Source organism: Polyodon spathula, chromosome 4 (genome assembly GCF_017654505.1).
Source record: "Polyodon spathula isolate WHYD16114869_AA chromosome 4, ASM1765450v1, whole genome shotgun sequence".
Lineage (NCBI taxonomy): Eukaryota > Metazoa > Chordata > Actinopteri > Acipenseriformes > Polyodontidae > Polyodon > Polyodon spathula.
In genome coordinates, this window is record NC_054537.1 from 33,800,181 (window position 1) to 33,825,275 (window position 25,095).

Here is a 25,095-nt window from a genome sequence, read left to right on the forward strand (position 1 = left end):
AGAGGAAGTTACTTTACTAACAAGTATGTCACTAACATACATCCTCTGCCTGTAAATTCAAAATCTATCCGTATAATGAAAAAGTTAATGACCATGTGTGACAGAGAGAAAAGGAATCTGCAGTGCAAATCTCCCTCCCTCCCAGAAAGGATGCCGTGTAAGGTTAATGGTATGCTTTCCCATAGACGGGGCGGGGGTGACTTGATGGTAGGTGGCAACAGGAGGGTCGGCCATTCTGGGGAAAGCGCGTACCTGCAAGTTTGCTAAACAACTCCATTGTGTCCAGCAGTGATTGGCTAGACCGTGGTCATCACAGGGAGGAGTTTGGCAGTACAAAGGGGACGCAGCTACACAAGCACAGCCCCTTAGGCTGAAATGATTAACAAGCTGAAGGGCTGTTGATTTTGTTGTGTTTTGGCAGATGAGTAGGAGCCAGGGAGCTGTAGCCAGTACTATCAACCTGAGCACCCACTGCACAGCACAGTGAGCACCACAGACAGAGCACTTTTCCATACAACAACATGGACTGTTGTGATTGTCGATTATTATTGTTTTGGGACTGTAATCCTGCCATATACCTACAGCCCCCCCCCCCCCCCAAATACCATGATTGATTATTATATATTTAATAAATACTGACTGTTTTAAGAACTGAATCGTTGTCTGGACATTTGTATGTTTACCCACACCACTCACCTCCTGGCACCATGACAGATCACCAGTATTCACAGAATAGTATAGACTAAGAAATACGTGCTTCTACAGATATATGCAATAATGTAAGTGTGGCACACAGATATACAGACAGACAGGCACTCCCATATATCCCTAGAATATTAGATTCCCAATAATGCTAAATATTGTCAAGCTTTGTGACAATACGACAATACAAACCCTAAAAGGGAACTTTAACTGCTGGTTTCACAAACCTAGAGATGCCAATACTTGAGTGTGAACAAAACAGCACCTGCCAAACATAATTAGGTAAATGTGTCAAAACAGTAAAATAGGGTCTGTGAAACATGATGCAAGTATTCAGTCAAATAAAGTTGAGGTAAAATATATATTTAGTTTCAAGTGAAATCTATTTCTTCTTACCTGTGCACAAGGGCTGAAATAAATATTGTACAGCATGTCTTTTGTTTTAATGTTCTTGTTCCTTTGGAACTCAAATGCAACTTGTTTAAGTCACTCCCTTTTAATTGTTAAAGGTAAAAAAAGAACTATGTACAATTTCAATTGTTCCTGTTAATTTCTATTTTTGTGGCACCTTCCTTTCCCTCCTGTTTTTTGAGCTTTAATAATAATAATAATAATAATAATAATAATAATAATAATACCTAAACACTGAGCCCACAAAAGAAGCCACACAAAACACTTTCATTGTGAGCCCAAACAAGGCAAGAGCTCTTGAACTTGAGCTAATCATCCACTAGTTTGGGCTTATTTGCAATCCTAAGCATTTAATATAGTAAATGTTTTATTTACTCGCAGTTTGAAGGTGAGCTATACATGCCTAATGTCAGTGATCAAACCCCCACCCTCCAGTCGCTTGCTTGCTGCATAAGTGAAACACACATCAAATATATATATATATATATATATATATATATATATATATATATATATATATATATATATATATATATATATATATATATATATATGTGTGTGTGTGTGTGTGTGTATCTTAATTTTTTGCCAGCACCTTCCTTTCTTTAGTTCCATTATTTTCGCCATTTTTTGCAATTTGACCTGTACAACTGCACCCTAACTGTTTAATTCATAGTACTTGTTTGTGGACCAATGAAATAGCTTGCCAAGACTGCCGTCTGCAAACACCAATGGGCTACGTGACGTAAAAACAACCGCCTTAATGAAATTGTGCCTTCTTTTTTCAGTTTGTTTGTTTTATGTATACATATAAAAAAACAAAGCTCACCAACTGTCAAAAATGTGTTAATAGCTTTAAAAAAATCTAATTAAAAATAAACAAATACATCTATAAATATATAAATAAAAAAAGAAACACTGGATCATTTTTGTTCCCCCCAGATATGCACTGATCACATTAATAGCCCCGGGGGAATGAGTAAAACAGAAAAAACATTGATCAGCGGAGATCTCTGATATATAGTTAATATGGACTGGACAGGAGGGCTATAGTGGAAATTATTGATCAGAGGGAAGAATATTGTTACCGATAGGGGGCTATAATGCCCGAAGCCTCAGGTAACAATTGCCTTCCCGGGGGGCATTTTATTTTCTACTGTGGCCAAGTCTGCAGTACATATTTAACATATGAATCAGTCAAGCAAGTGAGGCAAGTTTGGATAGTAAATACAACTTTATACATTTTCTTTAAATATAGCTGATACAGCGTAACTAAATAAATAAAATAAACATATAAAATGTTTTTTAAGTTCAAAAGCTGAAAAGCGGCGGGACTGACAGCGATGTGAACCAATCACATGACCGATGGATACTATTTCCCGGTGGCGTAAGGATGTTAGGGCAATAGTTCAATTTATTTTTGCTCCTATGATGAGGTTTTAACCAAATCACAGGCCAGAATTTCCAACCACCGGTTCACATACATACATTCAGTACTTCCAAAACTTGTGTGCTAGACTTTTTTTAGGATAACAATTAAGTTACTTTCCCCCTGTAGTGTGGTCACCAGTTAAGACAGGTGAACGGCATGCCGCCCTACCAAGGAAACAGCTAAACGTTTCAACATATCATACCTGTCCTCTAAAACTTTAACATTGTCTTGCAATGATTTCTGGTGTTCTCTTAGCTGCTGGTTTTTTGTAAAAAACTCCTCCAGTCTTTGGGCATCTCTGGGGAAATAAAACAAAAAACAATCACACTCATACATTCAACTGATCTTGTGCTACTGAAATGTTATATACCAGCTTTTTAGGCTACATTATTAGACTGTAAATGGATTTACTGTTTTCAAAAGGTGTGCAGGTTCTATTTTCCTGTTCCATACAGGCATTTGGTGGAACAGGGATTATATGCAAATGCAATATCTGAAATTAAAATGTTAAATTATACACTGTGAATTTCAAAAAGCAGGTATCCCTTTCTTCTTGATTCTGACTGACCCCTCTTAAAATATTGTATGTTGATGATTGTTGTGTTATTGGCTTGTCATTCTTTCTTTACCCCTAATGATATTTTCTGTTCTTACAGAAAATGTTAATTATAGATTTGTATCAGTTGCCCTCCATGGTAAGGATTAGTCTCTAAATTAAAACAAGCACATTGTCTTTGTATTGTTTCTAATTTTAAAAGAATTTTGGCTTACGTATAATAATTTTCGAAAGCACATTTTAAAAAGCAATCACAGTAATATTCTACAGTAAATCCTACATACATACAATGTAAATAATTAATTTAATGAGAAAAACATTCAACATTATGAGCCAAAAAAAAAAAAAAAAAAAAAAAAAAAACACAGTTCCTGTAAGGAGAGCCTGACATTGTGGCACACAGCTGAAACTCAGCAATGCCCTGTGACCCAGTCTATGACTATAATATTCTTCTATACCAAAACATAAAGGAGTCCATTGTGAGACTGGATATCAGTACTGACATATTAAACCTCAGGTATTGAAGGAGGGTCAATGGGAAACAGTGACTTTTGTTTAAGGCTATTATACCTATAATGACATACTTGTATAATGACCCTTGCAAACAATAATTAAGCCCCGTTGGAATGGTATGCAAGATGTCACAACAGACGAGCACGGACTCATTCACCCATTCAGCTAAATCAAATGAACAATTACTTGTCAGAAATTACAACACAAAGGGGATTAATATACACTGTTATTTGGGCTTCAACTGTGCTTCCCACCCCTTCTCTACACTTTTACTGTACATATCTATAGCAACCCATCAATAATGATGTGTAATTACTACAATAACAATTTGTCTCTACCTATGGAAAATGTAGTTTATAGTGGAAAAACCTGAAATGTAAACTCATAAAATCATCAGGAGTCATTTATTTCTATAAAAATCTAGGCTTATACTAAATAATTTACACAAATAGTAAATAAAACAGGCTTCCATTGAACAGACAATATTTGTTATCCAACATGTCAATTGTACATTTGAATGGGGTGTGAGCAGATAGTACTTTGCACAGAGAAAACAAAATTTTTACATGCATGTATAAGCAAACTGCTGAGAAATAATTTTCAAACACTTTCTTTTTTAAAACACAGTTAGATCCAAATGAAATAATCCTGTCCTTTAACGTATAATTGCACATTTGTATTTGTACTTGTTTTTAAAATGAATTTGAGTAATGCAAGAATTGTGTTTGGTGTACAATTTATATAACAATAAGAAAGGTAGCATTATGATCTTCAGTTTTGCATTTTGAAATAGTTTAAATGCATGCTTTTTGATATTTACTATCAAAACACTAGCAGCACATTATGAATCTGACTTTAATCTGTTATTTTAGAGGTGTTTAATTACAGCAGATAATAACTAGGTAACTAATGAACCTCCAGCCACAGACAATTTAAGAAGATGAAGTGTGACAGGTATTAAAAACTTTCCAGCAAATGGTGCTAAAATAATATGTATAAATAGTTTCTAGGAAAAAAATAAATAAATAAATAGGTACTTACAAACATCTCTCCTTCTTCAGTTTGGAGATTTTATCTTGCAACCCTAAATGTGATATAATAAGTTTATAGTTTGGCAACCTGATGCTGAAAAACAGATTGTAAACATTCTGTGTTAGTACTGTAGCTCTATTTCAGTTTTAGCTTATATATCGATCATCAAAAGAAACTTATCACTTACAAAATTCAATAAATGTGATCGAAAAATGACGAACTCTGTTTTACAGCAAGTGCAGTGACTTTTTATTGTGCTGATTAACAACTGACATGTTACTGTCTAAAGTTAAGGGGTGGGGGTGGGGGATACTGTTAGTCACAGGCTAGTAGTGTGTGTGGCCACCGTTGGAAGCAATACAAGCAGTACATTTACGATGCATGCTTTGCACCAGGTTTAGGAAGTTGTCTTGTGGAATCCTGGCCCATTCCTCTTGTGTCTGGATAAGCATCTGCCTGTTCAGTGGTCTCCAAGCCCTAAAAGCCACACGTCTCCCAGTTTGTGCCCTGTCATTGACAGTGTGTGAATGGTTATACCGTCTCGCCTGGTTTGAAATTGCTTTTTTTTTAAATAAATGCATTATAATAATGATCAGTTTCTTTTGATGCTAGGTATATATTCTGTTTAGGCTGAAATATAAAAAGCAAAATAGTTTTGAACGTCTCAGGATCAAACTTGTTGATCAACCTTTTTCATGATCACCTTTTATAGCTGACATTCTGCAAAAAAATAAAACGTATTAGTGATAAAATTCTCTACTAGGTGACGTGTTAAATCAAGCACAATACCTTATTCCTTTGAATTTAAGACTCCCTCAAATTTAAAGATGCAGCCCAAATTTACCACCCTCAATTTGAGGAAAAAATAAAACATCAAATAAATATGCATTTACAAAGATACAATCTCAATTACGCTGTTGTATCGTACAAAACTGATACAAGACAGTATTTCTGTAGATTAACCACAGAACTTGTTTATTGTGCTGCACACTGTATAATACACACCACCACCCACTTACAGCATCACACATCCTGGTAAAAGCAAGCACGACACAACATTCCACTGCATCAGGTAACATGTAACCCAGCAACCACAACAGCTTTGAACATTGCTTCGCATGTCGAAAAATACGGGGGTCTGATCAGCATTTCCGTATCTGTCCAAGCTGGTACTGTTTGTTAGAAATGCTGAAATAGTAAACGTTTCTCTTGGAATTCCTCAGGATACTTGGTTTGTTTTTTCTCAGCAGTGTCACGCTGCTGCTTGTGTATTCGGGCAGCACCTTTGTTGTCTTTTCTCTGCAGTCAGTCACGTTGCTGTTTGTGCACTCGGGCTGGTGATTTTAATACACACATCACTATACTGTACTTGAATTTAAGACGCTGGCTATTTTTTTAGGAGCAAAAAACGGTTAATAGAGCACATCTTAAGTTCAAAGGAATACGGTAATAAAAAATTAACTTTAGAACATTAAAAAAAATAACCTTTTTGAAGTGCATTATAGTTCTGAAAAATGTTTGATGAGAATAAAGACAAGCACTTTGAAAGGACCTGAAAAAACCTGAATAAACTGAGCGAGCCTTGTTTAACAGTAATATAGGCATGGGAAAAGGTTCAAGGGACAGCTGAAATGCCATTTGACTTGGGTAGATAAGCACCCTTTTTATCCTGGGAAAACTTTTGTGCCCCATCATGCAGATCTGGACTGAAACAGAATAAGAATGAAAAAAAAAAAAAAAAGCTGGTCACTATTCATCAAGTCAATTAGGCAGCTGCAATTAAACCCCATATAAAGTGCACTGTAATCCTCCTCCACACCCATGTAGAGGTACGAGCCTGTACAACAATGCAGCACCTGTATGAACAGGTACTCTGTTCACAAAAGTATTTCAAATTGTAACATCAGCAACATGAGCCACAGAGGGAAGAGGCTGGGCCCAAAAGACCAGCTACTGTGTGCGGTTTGTAACTCTACCTGCCGTTCGCTGCCAGAAAGGCAAAAAAAAAAAAAAAAAAAAAAGTGACTTTTTTATTCAGTGTTTGTTTCAATATTTAAAATCTACCATTCTGCAACACAATTCACATTACAGTAGTCTCCACGTAGGGAACACCTCCTAAGAGAACATTTCGCCTATGAAAACACCCTTGGGTGAAACTGTTTTTTCCCATTCTTGGCATCGATACTGATTCGTTCACAACTGATCCAGTACTGTTTTGTAACCAGATAACTCAATATCATCAAACTTGAATTAAAATTGGACTTGTCATTGCAAGAGTGTTGTGTGGCACACGGATTGGTTAATTCAATCTTTTGAGAACCGCCGTCATATCACTGACTTGTTTTGTATTCTGATTTCCATAAGTGCACCTCATTGCTGCAAACAGCAAAATGTGCCGCTGTTTCTCTTGCTAAAAAAAGTTGGAAATTGTTCAAGTTTGTGAAAAAAAACCTGAATCAGACACAAGTCGCAGAGCAATTCGGTGTTTCCCTTCACCATTCTGTTAAATAATGTCATGTCTTGAATATTGCTCCTGTACATGTATTCATAATTAATCGAGTGGTTGCTGCTTTTCTTTACATGTAGGGATCCTGTGTAAATTTAATCTGACAGTTTATTAACTTGGTTAGTTTGTCTGTTACTTTATTATTACAGTTTATTAACATTCACTTGCCTATTGCTTTTCTCTTATTCAATTTATTTCATATGTTGATGCACGTGCATCATGACAAGTAATAATTTTTTTTTTTAAATTGATTCATATTATGTCTGGTGGTCAACTCTGTCTTCGAGAACACGTCACCGAAGAGAACACTTCGCTTGCTTCCCATGGGATGTTCTCTTAGCCGCAGAGTACTGTATTTAATTCTAATAAAGTCTCATTAATAATCCCACAGAAGAGTGTTGTATGGAATGTTAAATGCCTGTTATGAAAAGCTAAGCAAAGTTCATAAAAGCAATTAATAAATTAAAAACCTGAAAAAAAAACCTGACTGATGTTTCATTATTATTTTTTGTTTCAATTTTATTCACAAGATTTTGTAATTGAAAGAAAAAAAATGCTAACAGATTCTCACGCCAGCAACATTAAGTAAAAGGAAAGACATTTTATACAGTAATTATTGTAGAACTAGCAATAACAAAAATTAATAGACATGAAAGAAACAACTTAAGTGCAGGTAGAAGCCCAACAGCTACAATTAAGGGAAATGTAAAAAAAAAAAAATTAATATATATATATATATATATATATATATATATATATATATATATATATATATATATATATATATATATATATATATATATATAAAAAAAATTAAAAAACAGCTAGACACCATTCTCTTTACCAATGCACAAATTATATTTTATAGCCACGGCACTGTACCTTGCACTTTGTTATCATGGCAGTCTTTCAGCTTTGACCACAGGTCTCTGAAGAGGTCACTGGGAGGTTCTGCTGAGACCCCAGAGCTGGGGCTTCCACAGCTCCCTGTGGTGCTGTTCATGTTATCTGCCAGTCCGTCCCAGTTTGGCCGTTACGTCAATTATTTTCTGTTCCACAAGTTACTGAACCTAAAACAGAATGACACACACACACACATATCTATATATATATATATCTATCTATCTATATCTATATCTATATATATATATCTATATATATATATATATATATATATATATATATATATATATATATATATATATATATATATATATATATATAAAGGAAATGCTTTTTAAGATTTAAATATAATGAGAGTCATTTCAATCAACATTGATAAATATTCATGGTCAGATTCTTGGAATAGGAGTACATTTACACATTAAAATCTACTGTACATACAAAATAAACTTGTCCTGTAGAGCACCAACTGAATATATAATTTAAACAGCTATTGCAGACCTAAACAGATTTATTGGACAACTCTGTTTGAGTGCATCAATGTGTTACAATGACCCAGAGTGTTATAAATCGATCAATAAAGCCTAAGTCTGCAACCGTTACACTCCCTCCAAAAATAAAGTCCGGCCAGACTTTTCTAATTGTGTTCCAAGTCCAGCTGCAATAAGAATCATGCTACATTGTAGTATACTGTATGCCCTGACAGCCACCCCTAAAATAATGATTTGTTTAATCCCAGTGGTGAAACTGGTCGAGCAGAGTGTTCACAACAAGTGCAGTAAACACCCACACCCAGAGGACAACTGTGGGAAAACAACTTTTTTGGCACAGATTCATCTGATCTTATTTAAAAGGTGTTCATTTAGAGGCATTATGTGGACAGATTCCATAGTTGCCCTAAAATGCCCTATTACAGCACCTGAAACAGCCTAATTTACAATACACTATAAAGTAATATGAAAAAATATGACATCACTAAAGTTTGTGATTATCAAAGATTATACTGACCATACTGGACAAAGAAATAAATGTACAAACGCAACTTTTCCAGTCATATTTTTAAATACAGCTAAAACAATACAATTAGGAAAGAAAAGCAAGCCTTTCCTTGCAGTAGCCAGCCTCCGTAAGACAGATGGAAGTGGCCCAGTGGCCTTAGAATTTCCTTATCAATACAAACACACCACAAACACCACAAGCATAGCCATATTTGGCTCCAAATATGAAATGTTAAAACTGCTGAATTATTCACCAGTTGTAAATGTTCTTAAATCTGGAAACTTTAAAATGCGATTTTTATTTTATTTTATTTGTTGAATACTAACAGAACTAGTCATGCAACCTGATACAGAATTTTTAATTAGCCTATACATGCAAAAGGGGAACTGTTGTTGAGTGGCTTGCTGAACGTCATACGATCCATTATCGCAGTCCATTACCCTTAGAAATAATAAAACAGACTAGGACACTAAAAAGGGAATTAGCAATGGTATCACACATATTTCTGTACACCCGATAGAAGATCCTGTAATTTGTATTAAATGCTACATTTCAAAAAGTCCAAGGGGGAGACGGGGGTTGGGGGACAGGACGGGGACGAACTTAGCATTGTATTGTTAATTTTTGTTTTATTTAACGCATTGCATAAATTTTTTTTTAAAAATACTGTGGGTGTTAAACTACAGAGTATTTTAAATTGTAGACACCAAGTAAAACCACTATTTATTGTGTAGGCCCCAACTGAAATCCATGACAACATTTCAAGTCTGTCGAAGACAAATGATATGGTTTAGCTGTGTTGTCACATAATACAGTGGGACGATTGGTTAAGCTATTCCCTATTAGCACTCAAGTTCAGGGTGCGATACTTAGATCCCTGGCTCTTAAGGCAAAACAGGTTTGGTTTACCAGTACGAATGTTGATGAGTGCACATACATGCTTTAAAGAAATTGACATGATGAAGCATGCCTTCATTCCTTTCTTTGCTGCTGTTATCACTGGGCTAACATTGGTTAACCAGTTACCAGATTTCAAAGTCCATTTTATCCCCCTTTTTATTTTACTTTTTTACGTTTGTTTTAGTAACTTAGTAACTTACATTTTTTAATTCTGCAAGTTATATTTGAACAAACATAACAACACTTATTTGACAAAATTAATAATAACAACATATATCACAATAATGTAATTATATATATATATATATATATATATATATATATATATATATATATATATATATCTATATATATATATATATATATGCCTATTTAGAAGATTATTATTTAGTTAAACATGAAAATACATATTATTATTTAATTCTTCTACGTTTCTGTTAAAAGATCTAGTTAAATTAACTTTAAAACACTTACATAAACATGCAAATACAATTTTAAAAAAAAATCTGAAATTGCAATTTAGAGATTTTTAAGATTACTTTTTTTTTTTTAAAAACCCAATAACACTCACCATCATATTATATACGAAGCTCTTGATTACAGCTGTTCCCTTAAGATAAAAATTTGCAGCGTCTATTAAATGAGACCATCCCCTGGACCAAAACACACACACAGACAGAGAGCTAGAAGAGAACAACTGCTTGACTAGGCAGCTCTGCTCTCTAGCTAGAGTATATATAATGTACAACGGATAACCTAATATGTCTTTCATCTAACTGGCTGGGCAGGTTTGTACATTCCCTGAGACCCGGAATCATACCTGAATTTCTTGGCATAAGACGCTAGACAAACCTGTTCTCCGATCAGACACCGGTCTGACCAGTCTGTTTCAAAAGGCAGCCACGACATGTTGCTGCCAAGCAGATATAAGCCTTGTAACACTGTGTAATTCACGCCTCTGTCAACTCGCAGGCAAAGGGCTGGGAAGAAAATGTTGTAGCCTCCAGCTAGAAAAGCAAGAACAATATATCAACCTTCAGCTCAAAGTGCCGAGACGGTTTTAACAGAGCTGAATACTACTAATTACACACTGGAGGGTTTTTATTTTTCCTGCAATAGTCCTTCCTATAAGTGCTCTATGAGTGGATCTTAATTGGTTAGGGGCTTGAAATATTAGTTATCTTTATGTATTCTTGTTGTTTTTGTTGATTAGATAATTCACTTTGTATAATTTTCTGATTCAGTCATCAGATCATGGTGACTTTTTAAAACTTAAGTTTTACTATACCTGTGGGCTTGATAGGGCTCTCAGAATCGTGTCTAACCTCCAAATTATTTTGATGCACCAGTCTAACCATTAACTTGCCCCACCCCTACTCCCTACCTCCCTCCTCTTCCTATTGGATTTAACAGTTGCAATCAGCCTAGCCTTGTGACTGAAATACAATGATTCTTGGTGGTAAATCTCCCTCCCGACCTGTGAGGGGACCAAGCAGCAAGAACAGAGTTCCATGGACAGACTGGCCTGACAGTTCTTTCCCAGACTTCAAACACAGTCAGCCAGCTAGAAAGTGGGTGAGACTCTGTTGCAATAACGCATCGACCCAGAATGGAAACGACATTGGCAGCCACAAATTGGAGGCAGTTGCACTCGTTTACTAAGGGGTCATGTGTGACAGCATAAAAGGGGACGGATAATCGTAATGTTCCTTCGCATTGGTTTGAATTACTAAGAACTGATAAGGACTGTGAGAGACCTGTGAACTAAAAAGTGTATCGTGAGTGTTGTTTTGCTTGCAATTGTCTTGTATGTTACCAGACAGCTAACACAGTTCCGCAGCTGTCGCCAAGGGCCAGCATTAAGCTAGAACAGCACTACACCAGTGTCACAAATATAAACTTGTATCACCCACCATGAGAACTACTGCACGGTCGGACAGGGTGTGATCGGCTCACCGCGCACCAGTGACCCCTGTAGTCTGGCCGGGCGTCTGTGGGCTTGCCTGTTAGCTGCCCGGGAGCTGCGTTGTCCTCCTGCGCTGTAGCTCCTGGGTGGCTGCATGGTGAATCCGCAGTGTGTAAAGAAGCGGTCGGCTGACAGCACACGCTTCAGAGGACAGCGTGTGTTCGTTTTCGCCACTCCTGAGTCAGCACAGGGGTGGTAGTGGTGAGCCGAGCATAAATAAATAATAATTGGCCATTTTAAATTGGGAGAAAATAAAAAAATAATTGGCAACTACATTTATATATATATATATATATATATATATATATATATATATATATATATATATATATATAATATATATAATATATTATATATAATATCTGTTTTTGCAAACAGGATTATAAATTTCAGGATTATAAATTTCAGTCTATTTCATTATCGCACTGCATTACCCCTGCACCTGCATCCACTCAGCCACTTTTAATTTAGGCATCTGTTTTAAGGAGTTAAAAGGAGTGTGTATGTATGTGTGCGTATTCACACAGGAGTGTGTGAATACACACACGTACATACATATACACACACACACACACACACACAGTGCCCTTGCAAAAGTATTCAGACCCCTGACCAATTCTCTCATATTACTGAATTAGAAATGGTACATTAAAATTTCGTTCCGTTTGATATTTTATTTTAAAACACTGAAACTCAAAATCAATTATTGTAAGGTAACATTGATTTTATGTTGGGAAATATTTAAAAAAAAATTAAAAAACTGAAATATCTTGCTTGCATAAGTATTCAACTCCCACACTTTAATATTTGGTAGAGCCACCTTTCACTGCAATAACAGCTTTAAGTCTTTTGGGGTAAGTACGTACCAGCTTTGCACACAGTGTCGGAGTGATTTTGGCCCATTCTTCTTGGCAGATTTGCTCCAGGTTGTTCAGGTTGGTTGGACGATGCTTGTGGACTGCAATTTTCAAATCGTGCCACAGATTCTCAATGGGATTGAGATAAGGACTTTGACTGGGCCACTGTTCACCTTTTTGTTCTTGAGCCACTCCAATGTTGCTTTGGCCTTGTGCTTGGGATCATTGTCCTGCTGAAAGGTGAATTTCCTCCCAAGCTTCAGTTTTTTAGCGGACCAAAAAGCTCTATCTTGGTCTCATCTGACCACAAAACCTTTTCCCACATCGCAGCTGGGTCACTCTCATGCTTTCTGGCAAACTCCAGACATGCTTTCAGATGGTACTTTGAGTAACGGCTTCTTTCTTGCCACCCTCCCATACAGGCCAGTGTTACGCAGAGCTCTTGATATGGTTGACTGGTGCACCATTACTCCACTCCCAGCCACTGAACTCTGTAGCTCCTTCAAAGTGATTGTTGCCTCTCTGTGGATTCTCTCACAAGTCTCCTTGTTTGAGCGCTGAGTTTTGAGGGACGGCCTTTTCTTGGCAGTGCCTGGGTGGTGTGATGCAGCTTCCACTTCCTGATTATTGATCCAACTGTGCTCACTGGGATATCCAAACACTTGGATATTATTTTGTACCCTTTCCCTAATCTATGAATTTGTATTATTTTATCTCTAACTTCTGTAGAATGCTCTTTGGTCTTCATTTTCCTTCAGATTCACAGCCTTACCAATGATCCTTCAACAGTGGGGATTTTATCCAGAAAATGTGACAGCAACTTTAATGGTTCACAGGTGGAGGCCGATAGTAAAGTAATTGTGTCCTCATTAGGGCAATTTCTTTCATCGGTGTAAACTGAGAGCTTCCACAGCACAGGGGTTGAATACTTATGCAAGTAAGATATTTCAGTTATTAATTTTTTTTAAATATTTCCCAACATAAAACCAATGTTACCTTACAATAATTGATTCTGAGTTTCAGTATTTAAAAATAAAATATCAAACAGAACGAAATTTCAGTGTACAATTTGTAATTCGGTAATATGAGAGAATTGGCCAGGGTTCTGAATACTTTTGCAAGGCAGTGTGTGTGTATGTATGTGTATATATATGATGGAAAAGTACCTCTTTTCTTGAGATTAGCGGGATCTGTTATAGATTATGCTTAGAAATAATATTGATTGGCCCTATAAAATATAACTTTTCGTACAGCTTTTGGCTTTAGTTCCTCGCATTGCCTGCACCCAGCAACAGCTGCACATGTTTTGGAACATCAAAACACACAGCTGCTCTGCCTAAACTTGAATTAGGGTGTTTTCTCTTTTGCAAATAAACTCAGCACCTAAACGGCAGTAGAAAATGTACATTTGTTGGGGGTTAGTGGTCCTTGCCAAATAAGTCTTCTAATTTCTAAACAGTAGCCTTTAATCCAGGAGGTGTACTGTAGCTATTGTGTAGCAAAGTAAAGACTTTATTAATGTGATTTCATTATTTTGGATTTAAGAATGCACACAATTAAACACAAACAAAATGGAAATACGCTGTATGTTACTAGCAGTCATTACACTGTAGGGCCAGGCTACTTAACACGTAACTTTTACATTAATATATTTAATTATATATATTTTTTGCAAGAATTAACATAGCAACAAATTGTGCAATCATTAGCAAATCCTGTTGTATGCTGCTGTTTGGGGTCTGGGCCACGTCACCTAGTTAAAGCGCAAGGGGGGTGTGGGAGATAGCGACTGTGTGTGACTGAATACCGCTGTTGAAAAGGAGTGAGTTGGCCTGTACAATTCCTTGCTCCCCCTCCCAGCCTTGATAAGCGCCTGATGGGGAGAGGGAAGGCTCCGGTTGGCTGGTTAGGCCGGAGTGGGCGGGAGCAGCAACTGGCGTCAAAGTACAGTTAAGCAAAGCTAGTGAAATAGCGCTTGAAAGAAAGTAGAAATATAGCGAATAGAGTGAAAAACATTGGAAAGTTACAAGTAATAACAAAACGGCAACTAAAAAAAGTAAAATAGTGGATGAAAATAAAATATTTAATCCTAATTGGGAGCTGGATTACATGTTACTGAAGTAAATGGAAAACCGATGTGTTTGCTGTGTTAAAGAACCGTGTCTGTGCTGAGGAAAATAAACTTACGTCACCAAGAAACATGTCACCCGGAGTTTATCCAGTCTCATCCACATGGCAGTAATCTAAGGAAAGACAAGGTACGCAACCTTGTTGCAAGTTTTCGTGGACAGCAAAGTCTCTTTCGATCACAACTAAAAAACAGCGATGTAGTTACTGAAGGTTCCTTTAAAATTGCACGGCACCTTGCAAAAAGCAAAAGGCCTTTCACAGAAGGGGAACTGATGAAGCAGTGCTTCCAGGATTGCAGCGATTCACTCTTCTCAGAATACAAAAACAGGTAGTTTATAGGGCAAACGCGGGGAGAAGATATCTATCAACCGATAATGACGTTTTTTGAAGGACCTGGTAAAAATATTGACTTAAAGAAACATGTTTCAGTAACTACAGATGGCGCACCCTCCATGGTTGGAAAAGAAAAGGAGTTGGCGGCACTGCTTAGAAAAAACAAACGCATACCGGACTTCTTTGCATATCACTGCATACTGCACCAGCTGCAAACTAAAGAAAGTATATCTCAAAACTACAATGGAAAGTGTTGTGAAGATTGTGAACTTTATCACTGGACATGCACTCAAGCACAGGCAATTCCGCTCTTTCGTGGAGTACAAAACGCAATACAAGGATTTGTCGATGCACGCAGAAGTTGAATGGCTGAGCCGTGGTCAGGTTTTGGCACGTTTAATGGATTTGCTTCCTGCTGTGCAAGATTTCGTGGAAGAAAAAAAAGACGCTTTGATTTGCTGTCGTTCATTAACGATGAAACATTCCGATGCGAGTGTTTTTTCTGACGAATATAACACAACATTTGAACATGCTTAACCTCAAGCTTCAATGAAAGGATAAAATCCTACCTACACTGTTGAATGATGTGTCAGCATTTGAAGCTAAACTGGCTCTTTTTTCGGATCAGCTTCTTGAATAGACTTAACATACTTCCCAGTCCTGAATTCACAGGTAACACAATTACACGACCCAGCTGTCTTCTTGCCAGAACCCTATACAGAACACCTTTCTGAGCTGTCCAGAGAATTCTCTTCTCGTTTTTCTGACATAACATCCATACTTTCTGTCATAACATCCAAACCCATAACATCAATACTTTCAGTAGTTGAAAACCCCTTTTTTGTAGACGTAAAAACTGCTTCAGTTACAGCAGAAAAGTTTGGTGTAAAAAAGTCTACTTTTCAGGAAGAATTTATGGAATTGCAGCACAATAATGTTCTGAAAGCTAAGCATCAGGAAGTAAACTCTGAAACATTCTGTGCTACGTACTGAACGAGACATACCTTGCAATTGTTACATGTGCCAAGAAGGTCTTAACCTGCTTTGGATCAACCTATGCATGCGAGAGTGCATTTTCATCAATGGGCACGATCAAAACGAAACATCGCACATGTCTCCGTGATAGACATTTAAACGACTGTCTCTGTGCAGCTGCAACAAGGAATCAACCCCACGTAAAGAAGACTGTGAAAGGAATGCAGACACAATCATCACATTAAGTACGTGTTTTTCATTTTACTTGTTTTTATTTTTTGCCCAAATGTATAATGGTTTGCATAGAGGTACTGACAATTTACTGATGTAAGTTGGTTTGTCATTGAACAACCGGAAAAAACGTTGAGATATTAGTTTGGTTAATTTTCTGTTTTACAAAAACATGGAAATAATTAAGAACATAAGAAAGATTACAAACGAGAGTAGCTTATTGATACCATAATTTCATCAAGCAGCTTCTTGAAGGATCCCAGGGTGTCAGCTTCAATAGCATTACTGGGGAGTTGGTTCCAGATTCCTGCAGTTCTCTGTTATATATAAAAAAAGTGCCTCCTGTTTTCTGTTCTGAATGCCCCTTTATCTAATCTCCACTTGTGACCCCTGGTCCTTCTTTCTTTTTTCAGGTTGAAAAAGTGCCCTTGGTCAACATTGTCAGTACCTTTCAAAATTACATTTAGTAGCTTTGTGACTTTCACTGATTCCTCAGTTAACACAATGCTTGCTGTTGTACCTGGACAAGAAACTGTTTTCGTGTGTGTGTGTGCTTGTACAATATATCAAGGGCCAAAATATTTGGGCACTGTTATAAAAAATGTACTGTAACTCCTTTTGAAAGCAGTAACACAAGTAGAAATATTACTGTCAACAAAAAAGCAAATATAACTAGATTTGTATATGCCTTATATTACATGGACATTATGAGGTATTTTTGAAAGTGAAATTGTGTTGTGGCCCCCAGCTTCAATGTCACCTTTTCATGTGGCCCACAGAGCATTCAAAGTTGAGGACCCTGGCTGTAGGGTAATAAAGTCCCCAATACTCAAAATACAAAAACTCACAAAACAGAGGCCACCTAAGACAGGAAAAAAATATTATGGAGATGTTAAAAACAAAGGACATGTAAAGTAGGTTTATTATGAAAATATTAAACCAGCTGCCATGGTTTCAACCGTTTATTCTTACACCACTGAGTCATATTCAAAACTAAGAATGCTTTTTTGTTTATAAGCGGGTTTCAAGAGTAAGAATAAACGTATTCTCATCTCAAACAGTTGAAATGACTAAATTGTTAATTTCATCAATCAAAAACAGGCCTTAACAAAAAACTTCCTTGAAACATTCAAATTTTGTGAATAGGGCCATTTACTAGAAAATTGTAGTCTTAACATTCTCAAGTACCTTACTGTAGCTACTAACAAATTCCAACTTGTGCAGTAGCTAGCCAGAGCTAAAGCAATACTATAATTTGCATAACTGGCAAAACTGTAGAGCAGTGCCTCATTAATTAAATTGTTTTCAAACCACAAAAAAAAATAAAAAAAATAAAATAAAATAATCATCATATGACTTTGTTTCGCCAATCAAGTAACAGTATTTCAGAAAATCCCCAAGATTCATGAACAGACTTGTCAGTGGAGCACTGGAAGCTAAACTAGAATATACCTGGTACAGTAGATAGTACATACAGTATTTTACAGCTTACTAAGAGTTTCAGAAATTTGACCTTTAAGAACTTTGTTTGTTTGGGTTTTTTTTTTTTTATTTTTTATTTCAGTATATTTACCAGCCCAGATACTTGTTCCAGCTAATCCATTAATGGTTTAATTTATTGAACCATGAACTTCAATGAAGTAATTAAGGATCTCCTTGGAACCAGGTCCTGATTTTCAATGGACTGATGAAGCATATCATAAATGTACAGAATGGGCTATCAAAACAATTTGACAATCCCATCTCAACTGGAGGCCCTAATCTCAATGTGTTTTGAATTTGAAGAGCTGGCTTCTCTAGGCTGCTCTCAAAGTCTGCAGTTTACTGTCATGTTTGCACATGTGGTTAGTAAGAAGCTGCGTACTAAACTAGTACGCAAGTTAATACCAGTTGCAACGAACTTGGCAGCTCAACATAGTCCCCAGCTGCGTACTAAAAATGATCTCAGTTGCAACGAACCCAAAATAACTTCTGCTGCCCTAGAGGACATTAAGTATGAGACTAAGTTAGTTTAACCCTTTCTATAGACTAATGATTTATAGTACCATACTAAGTGGAATAAATGTGAAAAAACCCAAAATGTACTGACAACAGTTATAGCAGAAAAGTTTGGTGTAAAAAAAGTCTACTTTTCAGGAAGAATTTTTGGAATTGCAGCACAATAATGTTCTGAGAGCTAAGCATGATAGTGGTCATGCTTAGGATTCAATAGTAATAATGATAGTGGTCAAAGTAATCTGACCACTATCATTATTAAACTCCAGCCATGGGTAAATCTTCAGCCAATCTTTTTTAACTTTCCCTTCACTGACATTGCTTATTTGTGCTATTGTATCACCAAGGCTGTATTTATTCATGGCGAGCATGGATTTCATGAATTCCATGAATTAGAACCATTGCCATGTAATAATAATAATAATAATAATAACTAGAACTGCCAGGCAGTTTTACGGCTCCGAAGCCCCAGTATCAGTACCCGTCTAAGTGTGTTGAGTTCTCAATGTGCCAAGTTTAAAATCAGCAACTTCAGCTGTTCCACAGAAGAAGATTTCGAAAGTTTTTTTTTTTTTCAAAAATACGTCAGGCAGCCATCTTGTTTAACAAGAGTTTCTTAAAAGTCAGTAGTATTGCTACACTGTCAAGGATTCTGGTTCTCTCTCTCACTCTCACACACACATACTGTGTTGAAGAGCTTGACCATGGCGAATAAACCGTTAGGGCGGATATGTGACCGATTACTGCAATTGCATTTATTATACATTTTTGTTCTTCCAAAATCAAAAATAATACTTAATGTATTTCCTCAGGACAGCCCAAGTGCCACAACAGTTAGTTACCAGTTATTCTTAAATTTCAGTATTATCTGGAAGAGTGAAAGTAAAAAAAAAAAAACACAAGAAGGTACCAGGTAACTTGCATCACTTCAATGTACATTATCACTATCATATCTAGTAAACTGCACAAAGCAGAATTTTCTACTGGATTAACAAGGTTTCTTTGCTTAAACAAAATGGTCTCGTTAACACAATTGGTGCCGTCCGTTCATATACAAACTAGGCAGCTGGTGGGTGCAAGCTCTGCCCAAGATTGTTTAATTGGGCCATAATTTTCAGGGTCAGTACTCCCTTGTGTTTGTTGCTTGCGATATACGCCCAGGAGATAGAGTGTTAACATGTTGTTTGCTGGAGAACCTTGTACTCTTTACAGTACTGCAGTTGTCATGTTTGTATATTAGGTGGAACACCTAAAAATGTTGGTTGAAATGCAACTTCTTACATTCCAACTACAGCACAAAATGTTGTAGTGATAATCTGAAACCAGCTGTAGTGCTAATTCTACAGTTTCACCTATTACCAAGATACAGGGTGTGGCGTATTAACTATTGGGAACTACCAGGGAAGTAGGCACATCATGAAGTAATGTTTAACACACAGTAGGAAATAATGCAGAATGTCATGTAATTGACTGTATACAAGCCCAAGAGCAATTAGCTGTTTTTTTTTTTTAGTGTTATGGGTATATTCAATAATTTAATAGAACAGGCCGGATTGTACAGTAGGTGCCTGTGGCAGGGCAGAAGCCCTACTGCTGTAAATAGTGTGTGTGTGTGTGGTGTGTGTGTGTGTGTGTGTGTGTGTGTGTGTGTGGGGGGGGGGGGGGGGGGGGGGGGGGGGGGGATGGGGGGGAGGGGGTTAGCAGGGATGGGGTTAAATCTGTCCCTGCCAGCAATCACAGGTGCGGCCATTCCCCAATTACGTAACTGATGCTAATTGGGGAGTGGCCGCGCGTATAAAAGGAACAAGAAAGCCTTTGTTTGTTGGAGGAGTTTGAGGGTCAGAGTTCTTTGCTCTGTGATTTCTGCACTGTTTCAGCTTGGTAGTGAAGGCTAATGCCCAGCCTACAAGTGTGTTATTCTTTTGTCTGAGCCTTTACTTTGGCCCTTGTTTGTTCCTTTGCAATTTTAAAGCACTGTTGCGCACTTTATTAAACAAAACAGCTTTCTGTCTCTGAGTCTATTCCCTGCCGCTAGCCGCTACCCTGTCACATGTGGTGTTACAGAAGTGGGTTAGTGCACATTGTGACCCAGAGAGAGCTGCAGTTTTAAAGCGCTGTTGCACATTTTATTAAACTAAACAAACAAACAAATAAAACACGGCACAAGGGCCAAAATAAAACATTCAAACAAAAGAATAAATCACTTGTAGCCTGGGCATTAGCCTTCACTACTAACCGTGATTGTATTAAAAATGTATATGCAACTTGTAACCAAACACCCATCAAGACATTTGGAATTGAATAGCCCATGTCAATATTAAAATAAATACATAGAAAGACTACACAAGAGTTACATTTGAAAGTAGACAGTGTACGTTTTCTATCCATCTTACTAGTTTTTGTATTGTTTTTTTTTGTTTGTTTTGTTTTGTTTTTTTTAATCACCTATACTTGTCCACCATCACAGGAAGTAGTGAAACCTGAACAGGTTTCAGTAAAGCATCCGTCTCTTCACAACTGACCTTTGCTCGGTTATCAACATCAACCCATGGTTTTGTTTTTTGTAATAAAAATGTAGTCGTTGCCAGTGATTTTACCCAAGTTTTCTACCCAATTTGGAATCGCCAGCTGTATTTTTATTAATCCCGGTTCACCACTGCAACCCGCTCGGCGACTCGGGGAACGGCAGCTGACAAGTCCTCCGAAACGTGTCCCTGCCTAGCCGTCATTTTTCGCACTGCAGATCCACAGCGAAGCCATTAGACCTATAGTGCTAGGGGACAACACAGATCTGAATAGCTCCACTCCAGACTGGCAGTCGCCCTGTCAGCCACAAGAGTCGCTGGTGCGTGCTGAACCATGGATTGCCCTGCCGACCTAAGCCCTCTCTACCCGGGCGGCGCTCGACCAATTGTGCGCCACCCCCTGGGAACTCGCAGTCACGGTCGGCAATGACATAGCCTGGATTCGAACCTGCAATCTCCAGGCTATAGGATGCACTCCATGCAGAGTGCCTTTACTGTATGCGCTACCCAGGAGCCACAACCCATTTTTTTAAGAGGAATATTGAGCAAATCATTGTGCACTGGTAATACTACGACCAAATATGAAAGTTCCTGTCCTGTTTACTTAATAAAATGGTTTCCTATCAGTTTTGAAGAGACTTTCGCAATCAAATGAAGGCTTGAAGTAATTGTATTGTATAGATAACATTCTATATCACAAGCGCAAATGTATACTTTAACAAAAAAATAGTCTACATGATCTTCTTGGCTTGGTGGCCACCTGCCAAATTTGAGAGTTTAACTAAAAAACGAATCATAGGGTTTCTTTCAAATAAACTCCCTTTTTATATTGTCTAAAAAAATTTTTTAAAATGTACTATGACTTTAGGCACAAGAAAAGGGGGTTTAGTTGACTAATTTAAACAGTGGAAGATTCAAATGACACCTTAGTTTAAACAATTAAAATAGGATACACTCTGGGGCTTTAGCTACATTGTTTTTAAACAGATACACAATAAACTCTTACCTTGGTACACAAAGGGCCATATTACAGTTATTTAAACATTGGTGGTATGTCCAAAAATAATTGTGTTAATTATCCTAAAAATGTTGCACTGGGTGATGTGCACACAGTGATGTGTGGCCCTTTTCAGTGAAGTAACAAAAAGATATACACAACACATACTATTTTAGCAATTAAGGACACACAGTAAACTTGTTGTACTGCGTAGTACAATCTGCAGCGTTTTAAATTAGCAAACAGAATGAATGGACATTGCAAGCATAGCTACAATTATTGGCATGGTAATAAATAGGGGGTTGATCACCATCTACTGGTTGCATATGGTACTACAATCAGGCACAATCCAGTAATATTCCACTAGTATTCGGAATACTGAATAATCTGATAGATATTCCGCCATGTAAATAGCATATTCGGAATATGAAGAGGAATATTCCCCCGCTGTCTATTCGGAATATTGGAGTTGGCATATTCCACTAGTATGCTGAATGCTAGTGGAATATAAAGCCATGTAAACAGCATATTCTGACTATGAAGCATAACCCACAACAGACACACGCAGTAACAAATAGAGCCGTTAACATGACGGCAAGTCGAGCAAACGCAGCTACTTTTGTTCTGATGAGGAGACATCACTTTTATTAAAGATTTTAAATTTGTAAAACAACTTGCTGTCAAGAAACAGAGATGTGCAGAAGTGTTTAAAAGTGAAGGGGGATCATGAAGGGGGATTTGAGGGAACTGTGGATCAAGTTCATCATCGATGTAAAGTTTTAAAAGCACAGTACTGTAAAGCAAAAAACAAAACAAAAAACAAAAAACAAAAAAATAAAAATAAAAAACCACAGAACTGAAGTGGGGCAAATCTATCAATTTGTCCTACTACAACCTTATGAATGACATACTGGGTAATCGCCTTTTGTCTTCACCTACACGGTGTAGCATGCGAAGGTGCATGCCGTGAGATAGCGCAGGGTGCACTATCTTTAGTTTTAAAATGTTAAACCCTGAGTTTAACATGCTAAAACTAGAAAAAGAAACAATCACATATTGTACATGTTCCTCTTTGCAAGCTTTTCCCACATCTGCACTTTTGCTGTAGGTATGTTTATTCACACAACTTTTTACTTGTATTACAAAACAATATCAGCACAATTTCCAAAAGGGGCAAATCAAGAACTAGGTTGCAAAATGATTTTTAAAGCCTGATTAATCTAACCCCATCACTTGATTTATACTTTTAAACCATCAACAAGTGAATTCACGACTCGTTCCATCTAAACCCTTTGAAAGCCAGATACTTAGTGACCCAAATCTGCTTTTAGAAATCACTTTGTGACCTAGTTCTTATTTTGCTCCTTTTGGAAATCATGCTGTAAGTGTATAAAAAAGTAGGTGTTGTATTCAAGGTTTTATTATTAAGCATATCACTGTATACAGCTAGTAATAGCAAAAAAAAACCCATGTATTTATTATGTAAGGGGTGCACTATCTTCGCACCAGAGTGGTGTGGTCATCAGGTCTGAAGAAGATAGTTACCCTGACCAGTTGACTGACGGGACTGAAGGAAAATAATCAATATGTCATCACATACATATTATCAATGTATTTATTTTTCAAATTTTCTAAAGTGCCACTCATAGGGTTGCAAAGGGGTGGAAACTTTCCAGGTAAACTTTTGGGAATTTTCAACAGGTCCTGTTGACATAGTGTTTTGAAAAATAACCTATTTATTATGGAGCTTATTTAGTATGCAGGTATTCTAAATCTTTATTCTTGTTTGGACTACTTTGTACAATGCACCTTTTTCGATTCATAGATGTGCATATAAATAACTTTGATTATAAACTTAAAAATATATATTTGCATCAGTTAACAACAACATTTTAATAAGAAAGGCTTGACTCTGTACTTTCACAAGGCATTTCATTGTTAATTGCATATTTGTGTTTGCCTGGCAATACAGCGCAAAACACTATGTCCCATTTCTAGAAAGCCATACAGATCAAAACTATGTGCGAGGGGATAGATGGGGCCGTTGTATGTGCGTTACTCATTAACTAGGCATGTAGTCAATAAAGCATATCAAGGAAGTTTCACACGGTATTACCACGTTATTTTATATTTAACAGCTATTGTTTTCATTTGAAAAAATGATATAGGGCACCTCGGTCCCAACTGGTATAAACTGAAGTCAGTGACAGCAGGGGAGTCCCTGTGTGATAAATTGCATTCAGTACACGTGTACCACACGGTCATAAAGAAATGTGTCACTAATAATAGTTGGTTGGGCGGAGATGGGGTCACGACTGTTGTTGACACTTTCAAAAATGTAGTTGGTAATTTATTTGAATAACCTAACACGACTACAACCAGTAGAAAGTAGATTTATTTTGAAACTGCTTAAGGTTATATAACTTCTAACTTTCTGCACGGCCAGAGTAAACAACCTCAAAAAGACTGAGACTAGTGGTAAAACAGGCAGTTATATAGGAATTCGTTTTGTGCATAAATAACACGTTTGCGTATTTTGTTGATTTAATATAAATATTAGTACTGCAACTAAAAACAATATATTATTTTAGCTTGCTTGGAACACAAAATTCGTTAATAACCAAATACATAACTTTGCTGACTGTAACGTGTAACTTAATTTTACTCTGTAATAACTCATTTACATAAGTAAAACATATATAAATCTTTAATTACTGTAATTTTCAGCCGTAACTTACCTAATTGTTGACAATCTTCTTCTGTTTGGAAATCCGCGCGGCCTGATGTATTCTGGGAAGGGTCAGGAGAACTTCCTTCTCCATATCCGTTTAAAGAGACAGTGCCCTATTTAAATAATAGTGTTCTGTATAAGTATTTCAGTTTTGCTGACAAATGTTAATTGTATACTGTATTTCAGCATCACAAGGATATTTTACTGTGTTGTTTCTGTGTGTTAATGTACAAATGTATTTTTTTCATCCTGCTATGTTATTATTTATTGTTTTATATTCAGATATATCTTCTATAACCACATTTTACACATATCTAAGGTAATATTGAATATAAAATGTGGCCAAATGACCTGTATAAACAATATATTTTCCTTTTTGTGGTACCATGGAAAACAGAGTT

The 25,095-nt window shown here is 36.8% G+C and overlaps 1 protein-coding gene across 2 annotated transcripts in view; it reads right to left on the bottom strand.

Moving 5' to 3' along the window:
* The window catches only part of LOC121314446 (DNA endonuclease RBBP8-like), a 41,514-nt gene extending 16,755 nt beyond the window's left edge, over nt 1–24,759 (bottom strand). The window contains exons 1-4 of one of the 2 annotated variants that reach the window (XM_041247731.1): nt 24,702–24,759; nt 8,035–8,222; nt 4,656–4,698; nt 2,748–2,843 (exon numbers count right to left, since the gene is read on the bottom strand). In XM_041247731.1, the coding sequence (XP_041103665.1) occupies nt 2,748–2,843; nt 4,656–4,698; nt 8,035–8,155 (260 nt within the window). In that variant the 5' untranslated portion in view covers nt 8,156–8,222; nt 24,702–24,759. Of the gene's footprint in view, nt 1–2,747; nt 2,844–4,655; nt 4,699–8,034; nt 8,223–10,525; nt 10,670–24,701 lie in introns of those variants that run through there. The other variant, XM_041247730.1, reaches the window with a different exon arrangement.
* Nucleotides 24,760–25,095: the final 336 nt, after the last annotated feature.